The sequence below is a fragment of the Netta rufina genome (genome assembly GCF_964035555.1).
Source record: "Netta rufina genome assembly, chromosome: 3".
Lineage (NCBI taxonomy): Eukaryota > Metazoa > Chordata > Aves > Anseriformes > Anatidae > Netta > Netta rufina.
In genome coordinates this window covers 76454981-76462766 of record NC_140125.1, presented here as the reverse complement: position 1 = coordinate 76462766, position 7786 = coordinate 76454981, and the positions used below count along the sequence as shown (strand labels likewise).

Here is a 7786-nt window from a genome sequence, read left to right as displayed (position 1 = left end):
CTCTGTTTGTCATTATCTGCAGAGTGAATAGCCTGTGCCATCCTTCTTTTGTGGAATACTATTCTCTTAAACCTCTGTTGCATTAGACTTTCACACAGGTGCATACCCCTTCCTTCTGTGCCAAACATTTGTGGTGATATTTGGTGTAGGACTCCAAAGCTGCTGCTTTCTGTATTTCAGAATAAACAGCCCAATGAAACCTTTTCTGTTAATTAGACTTGATGAGGTTTGGAAGATAAATTTCCACAGTGCAAATGAACATATAGCAGAAATGCCTGAGCCAGTCAAGCCAGCCCAGATCTGAGATTGAGCCTGGAGATAACGTGATACTGCCAGACTAAACTGGGTGTAGTTCATACTCATTTCACCTCATTCTGGTGAAATCAGGCATCTGGTCCTGCAGCATTTCCTCCTCTTGGCTCCCTACTGCCTTCCCTTGTGCTGGGTAGGCATGCTTGATGTACACACATTGTTCTGCTTTGTTTTTTTTTGCATTTTCATCCCACACTGGATCACCTTGTCTATTGTATTCCAAAGAATCACAGAATCACAGAATTGTAGGGGTTGCAAGGGACATCAAGAGATCATCAGGTCCAATCCCCCTGCCAATGCACATTCCCTAGAGCAGGTTGCCCAGGTAGGCATACAGATGGGCCTTGAATATCTCCAGAGAAGGAGACTCCACAACCTCCCTGGGAAGCCTGTTCCAGTGCTCCGTCACCCTCACCGTGAAGAAGTTATTTTGCATACTGGTGCAGAACTTCCTGTGATCCATTCTGAGGACATTGCCCCCAGACAGTGTCCTGTCCCCACAGACCACTGAGAAGAGGTTCACCAAATCCCTCTGTCTCCCACACTTCAGGTAAACGTTGTAAACATTGATAAGATCCCCTCTCAGTCTTCCCTTCTCAAGGCTGAACAGGCCCAGGTCTCTCAGCCTTTCCTCATAGGGAAGATGTTCCAGGCCCTGTATCATCTAAGGAGCATAAGAAGGAGCAAGCAAATTCTGAGCAGTATGTCAACAGAAAGCGGTGGTGAAACAACACCCACCCATTACAGCCCACATTTCAGAGAGAGCATTCACCTCTGTGTAGAGAATGACCACAAAGCCCCTCCACTTTTTTCCAAACATCATCTTCCTGTACATGAGCTCCGAGATGTCAGGCAAGCACAAGCTCACCATTTCAGCTTTTGGACATCTCTCCAGACACATGAAGAAGGTCTAAAGTTCTCTGCTGAAGGGGAAGAAAGTGATCAGCAATGTGACACACTTCTGTCTATGGCAGAGCAGAGTGGTATCATGCTACAGCTGTTTATGAAAACAGGAGGAAGTTAAAGAGGAAACATTCTTAGAAAAATGGTAACAAACAATAGGAAAAACAGTGACACAAATTACATTACCATTAGTTGCTGACATTAGCTAACCTGTAGATGTACAGATTTTACTTGTCTTATTTAGTAAGATATTTCCAGAAGGTTTTTTCTCAGCGTTTCTTGCTAGTGTAGACATTTCTTTTGGAGCTGGCTGATGGAGCCCCCAGAAGTGCACTAAGGTTTCCATTTGAAATTTCTTTTCATTTCCTTCATAAGTACACAGAGAAGATATGAGTGTTAAATAAATATGAGGAAAATCAAAAATTCAAATATGACTGTATATGAAAACATTACAGAAATATCTGCTCATATCCTTATACACGGGTAGAATTTTTCTCCTTCCCCTAAAAGTAATTTTACGTATAACACATAGACTGCATTGGCAGACTTGAAGACATGAAGAAGACCTTCCGAAGCCTTTGCTCTTTCATTTTAATGAGAAGTACTGGCTCTACGTCTTCCCTGGAAAGTCAAAGCAGCTTTGGTAATGGGACCCTGGCAGTTGTGGTTGTGAGTAGGAAGTGGCAAAAGCCCACTCAGATACAGCTGACAGGATTAACACAAACTCTGTTGGTGTTTTCACTGCAGGTTCTCATCAGAAAATGAAATAAACATGGTTTTATTTTTAAACCAGATGCTTTATATACATATATGTGTGTGTGTGTGTGTGTGTGTGTGTTGTTTATTTTAAACCAGATACTTTTGGTCTATCCTGAGTTATTTTATGTGTCTTTATGGTAAAGCCTGACCCCACTGAGTCAAGGAATGTTTTGGTGCTGATTTCAGTGGGGCCAGGACATTGTTTCCTTCCAACTAAAGACATTCCAGAGCAGATTTATTGTTTTCTAGATGTCAGCGAACAAATGAACTCTTTCATAGGAGAGGTAAAGTGGGACATTTTAAACTGAACTGTGCTTCCTGGAGGCACAAATAACAATCCAGACACCTGTTACACTGTTAATATCAGGTTCCCTGGAAGAAAAAGAGCCACTGATTAAAGTGCAGTGAACACAGGATTAGATCCTCTTTTCCTTTTACATGCCATTTATTCAACTTAGAGTAAGAATGAAGCCACCAAATCTAGTTTTGTTCATCTAATTTAAATGGGCACTTTCTTGCTTCCTCATTTGAAAATGGCTGTAACAAGCAACATTATGGGATTTCTCATGGAGCAGATTATCTTGAGAGTCAACACGTGGCACTTGCAGGGCAAGCAGGTGATCAGGCCCAGTCAGCATGGGTTTATGAAAGGCAGATCCTGCTTGAAGAACCTGATCTTCTTCTATGACAAAGTGATGCGCTTGGTGGATGAGGGAAAGGCTGTGGATGTGGTCTACCTTGACTTCAGCAAGGCTTTTGACACCGTTTCCCACAGCATTCTCCTCAAGAAACTGGCTGCTCTTGGCTTGGACTGGCGTACGCTTTGTTGGGTTAGAAACTGGCTGGATAGCTGGGCCCAAAGAATCGTGGTGAATGGAGTCAAATCCAGTTGGAGGCCAGTCACTAGTGGCGTCCCCCAGGGCTCGGTGCTGGGGCCGGTCCTCTTTAATATCTTCATCGATGATCTGGACACAGGCATTGAGTGCACACTCAGTAAGTTTGCAGATGACACCAAGTTAGGTGCGTGTGTCAATCTGCTCGAGGGTGGGAATGCTCTGCAGGAGGATCTGGATAGGCTGCACCGATGGGCTGAGGTCAGCTGTATGAAGTTCAACAAGGCCAAGTGCCCGGACCTGCACCTGGGGCGCAATAACCCCAAGCAGAGCTACAGGCTGGGAGATGAGTGGTTGGAGAGCTGCCAGGCAGAGAAGGACCTGGGAGTGATGGTGGATAGTCAGCTGAATATGAGCCAGCAGTGTGCTCAGGTGGCCAAGAAGGCCAACAGCATCCTGGCTTGCATAAGAAACTGTGTGACCAGCAGGGCTAGGGAAGTGATCGTACCCCTGTACTCGGCTCTGGTGAGGCCGCACTTCGAGTACTGTGTTCAGTTTTGGGCCCCTCGCTACAAGAAGGACATCGAGGTGCTTGAGCGAGTCCAGAGAAGGGCGACGTAGCTGGTGAGGGGTCTGGAGAACAAGTCCTACGAGGAGTGGCTGAGGGAGCTGGGCTTGTTCAGCCTGTAGAAAAGGAGTCTCAGGGGTGACCTTATCGCTCTCTACAGGTACCTAAAAGGAGGTGGGGGTTGGTCTGTTCTCCCACGTGCCTGGTGACAGAACGAGGGGGAATGGGCTTAAGTTGCGCCAGGGGAGTTTTAGGTTGGATGTTAGGAAGAACTTCTTTACTGAAAGGGTTGTTAGACATTGGAACAGGCTGCCCAGGGAGGTGGTGGAGTCACCATCCCTGGAAGTCTTCAAAAGACGTTTAGATGTAGAGCTTAGGGATATGGTTTATTGGGGACTGTTAGTGTTAGGTCAGAGGTTGGACTCTTGAGGTCTCTTCCAACCTAGAAATTCTGTGAATTCTGTGAATTCTCTCTGTCTTTCTGAATAGTTTCCAAGTTAGAGTTTTCTGTCTACAAAGAGAAGGTTTCCGGGAGGAGTGAAAGGACAGTCTGGACCAAACAGCCCAACTCATTTTTGAAAATACTTTCAGAGAAAAAAAAATAACTTTATCAATCTTCACTCCAAACTTTTGTATTTGCTTCTTATCATTAGGAGTTCTTTGATAAGAACATCCATATTTTCTCACAGTATGCGGAACTGCGGATTTATAACATCCTTAAATGTGCAGCTTCACCTACACTGTCATATTATTAACAAACCTAACTCCTTAAGCCATGTAAATTTGCACTTGGCCTCTATTCTGGATCAAATTAGACTATTTGGTGGATACATCCAGGGGTAGCTTAGGTACTGTTGACATGGCCAGAAATCTATGTGTAGTATTATGCATTAAAAGTACATTTTTTTTTTTTTTCAGATAAAATAGAGATGAATACAAATGGACTATAAATTGGAAGTTATGCACGCTTTATTTTTTTCCACAGAAAACTTTTAGAATAACAGGAAATGAATAGTAGAAGAAGGCCTGCTGTAAAAGGTACTCAAGATCAGACAGTGGTAAAGAAAATTCATCAGAGTGAAAGCTTTTATTGTCACTGTTACCTAAAACAACTAGACACACAGGATTAAAATGTCTGGAATTTATTTATTTATTTATTTATTTACTTATTTATTGGTTATTCCAACTGATGACCAGCTGAAGTCATGCTTAGCATTTCCAATGGACTTCGTGCACATGTGGCTCCAAAACGTTAATTGCTCCCCAGATTTTAAAAGACATAATCTTTGCCTTGAGAAACTAATTGACTGAAAGCAAATATTTTAGTCTAGAGTTTGTTTTAAGCTCTACTGAAATATTTATTGTCAAGTCAAGTGATATCTAATAAACTAAACTAAACTCATGGTCAAAATTTCAATTTCTTTTTGTCCCTTTGTTACTGACAGGTACGAAAGTTTGGTTTTGTCACTCCAGCTCCCAAATTCTCGTAAGGCATTTGGAAAATAATTTGACATGGTACACGTTGACATCTTTGCTGTGGATCCTTGTTATTTTACATGACTCTTTCTTAATGAACATCAACATATGAAAACTCCCATTGTGAACCATGTATTTATTTAAATGAACCTAAACAAAAGTATAGTTTATTTAAAAAATAAATCTCCTGAGGTTTACATGCAATATCTACATACTGATTTCAGTAAGAGCTCAGAATAAGACTCTTTTTATATTAGTAGGTTTAAAAGATTACCAGTATTACAAAGGCTATGTTTCATCAAAATCCAGATTCACTTCCATGTGCTTCATCCACAAATGCTAAAACATTGTGAATCTGATCTGTTCCACTGGATGTCTTGCCTCTGTTTGTGTTCACATACTTGTGTATCATGCTGTAATGCTGCTCTTCTGTATTGAAGCCATATACGAATGAAATCTTCTGCCAGTCTTCATTGCTGGGAGTCCAAAATGGTGCTGGGTCAGCAGGTTCAAAAAAGAAGTGAACGTTTCTTTCTGCCAGCTTGGCTGCATGGTCTTTAGCCTTGATTTCAAAGACCTCTTGTTCCTTTTTCGAGTAAGTTTTCCAGAACTTCATCTGAAGGTAGCTAACTGGGGAGGAACAGTAGCTGAGACATGTTGTAATGAGTGCCACAGTCATGATGATGGCAATCAGCAACCATCCTGCCATCTTGGAAAAGAAATAGGTAGGTTAACAGTGTTTTTACATGGTCCTATGTAAGAGTATAGAACATAACATTGAATCAGACATGGAAACCGTATTTTTTGTAGGCAGAACATTTGACTATCAAATACAGGAATCATTCCTGGTTTGTACAGGGTTTTATCATACCTAGAATGTTTGGTTCTTAATTTTGCTGAAAGTAGGTCAGGTATAAAAAATAATGTACATTAATCACAATGATCTCATGTGTCTTCCATATTTGTTTGACTTGTTTGTTTCTTTTAATTTTCATTGAAATATCAGTAACAGTCAGTCTTCCTTGATTTTACTCCTTTCTTACACTATCAGAATTCAACTATATAAAATTTGCCCCTTTCCAGTCTTTCTCTTGGAGAATTCACAAGCTAAATATTTAGCAAATTTAAACACTGTGTGTGTGTGTGTGTGGTTATCTCATAAATCTAACCAGCTGTACAAATAACCAGCCAAATCATTAACCATGTTTTCCTGAGAAAAAGTGATGAAAAATGGTTTATTTCCTGGAGCTAAGGAGAGGACCAAACAAACAGAAACAAAACTGTAGTGCTGCCAAAATGCTTTAGATTCATTTCACTGCAAATGAGAAAAAATCTACTTGCGAGTGCTATTGATTTTTTGACCATGCAGTTTTCTTTCAGCGCTACAATAAAACTGTAGTGCTGTAATAAAATAACAATGCTGTAATAAGGTAGATATATTTTTTAAGCTAGATTACAAGTGTGAATTTAATAACAGGTCCAAGCTCTGAGGTTTGTAGTCAAACCAGCCATCTATTGCTTCACTCGCCAGTTCTCTTTTGCAATGAGACATTGGCTTCCTCCCTATTCATGACCTCAGCTTTCTCTCAGCTAATGCATACTTACAACAGTTTGAGATATTTAGAGGGGTAAAAGTGGAAAAGGAGATGAGATTGTGCCAGCTCTAATCTAAATGAGAAAAAAAAAAGCATCTGTGGAAAGTTCTCTGCCTAGCTCTGGAAAAGGTTTTGCAAGTGCCTTTGCCAAGCAATTGTTATGCAAACATGCTAAAACAGAAGCTAGCATAAACAGCTACTTGTTACCTTTCTGTTAGTATTTTTGACCAGCGAATTTTTGCTAATAGTGTACTTTTGCTAGTCAGTGTGAGAGATAAGGGCTCTGACAGTCCCCTGCAGGCACCAGTGTGTGTGAAGAGGGTGGGGCTGGGGTCCATCAGGGAAGAGCATAGCAGAGAGGCTTTACCTGGGACTGGGCTTCAAGGCTGTGTAATTCACCTATCTCCTTGGACAACTCCTCGTCACAGGGTATTTTCAGTGATTTGTTGCAGTACTCTTTGAAGTCCTTGCACACCAGCTTTTTGAAGGCGCTGCTCCCGCTTGCTGCGCACACATAGAAGCTGGCACTGAGCAGGGCCACCGCGATCCAGGTGAAGGGGGCCACCAAGGCACTGGCTGTCACTGACCACAGCACGTAGAGAAAGTGTCCACGGGAGTCATAGCTGCACTGGTTCTTTGAAGAGCATCTGCCTGTCACCAAAAGCCAGACCCTGGCATTTGTCATGTAGCCGAGCAGGAAGAGGACAAAGGCTGGCGCTATGAGGAAGGTATAGCCATACAAGATGTTCGAGGAATTGCAAGGACACTTGAAGACCACGGAGGAGAAGATATACTCGCTGGCAGCTGTCAGCAGGGACACAGTGCTGTAACCCAGAATCTTCTGGTGGCGGATACAAAAATCCATCACAGTGCGTAACTTTTTCATTTTCTGCTGCAGACTCTTGTGGTCTCCCTGTGTTTCGAGGACAGTGAAATCTCAGTCAGGAAAGAAAAAGCAAAAGTGTCTTCAATGTCCGACAGCTTATAAAAGCCCACAGAGCTTTCACTTTCTGTTGGTAAAGCTGAATCAGGAAGTCACTGAAGAAACCCTTTAGGGGAAACTGAAGAGCATGAACTCGCTGCACAGTGTGACAGTCAAGTGGATACCCCAGTGGAAGCCCACCCTAATAATCAGCATCAAAACAGCAAAGTCTGTCTTTGTTTCTATAAAAATAGTTTTATATTTGTCCAGACATGCCTGCATTACAACTAGCAATGGCTTAAACCTCAGTCTTCTCAGGGAAGCTTTTGAGTGAGGCATCAGATTAAGTGTGAACAAAATGTAAGGAAACCACCTGCAATTGTGTACGTTCTATAATCCAATCTTATTATTAGCAACA

General features: G+C 42.0%; 1 protein-coding gene across 1 annotated transcript; it reads right to left on the bottom strand.

Annotated features, from left to right (window-relative positions):
* Window positions 1-5149: 5149 nt before the first annotated feature.
* CALHM6 (calcium homeostasis modulator family member 6) lies at window positions 5150-7332 on the bottom strand (the record flags this gene model as incomplete). The annotated part of the gene is made up of 2 exons (XM_084284444.1): window positions 5150-5560; window positions 6814-7332. 2 exons carry the CDS (start codon window positions 7330-7332, stop codon window positions 5150-5152), a joined length of 930 nt encoding a protein of 309 aa, XP_084140570.1.
* Between the last annotated feature and the right edge of the window lie 454 nt (window positions 7333-7786).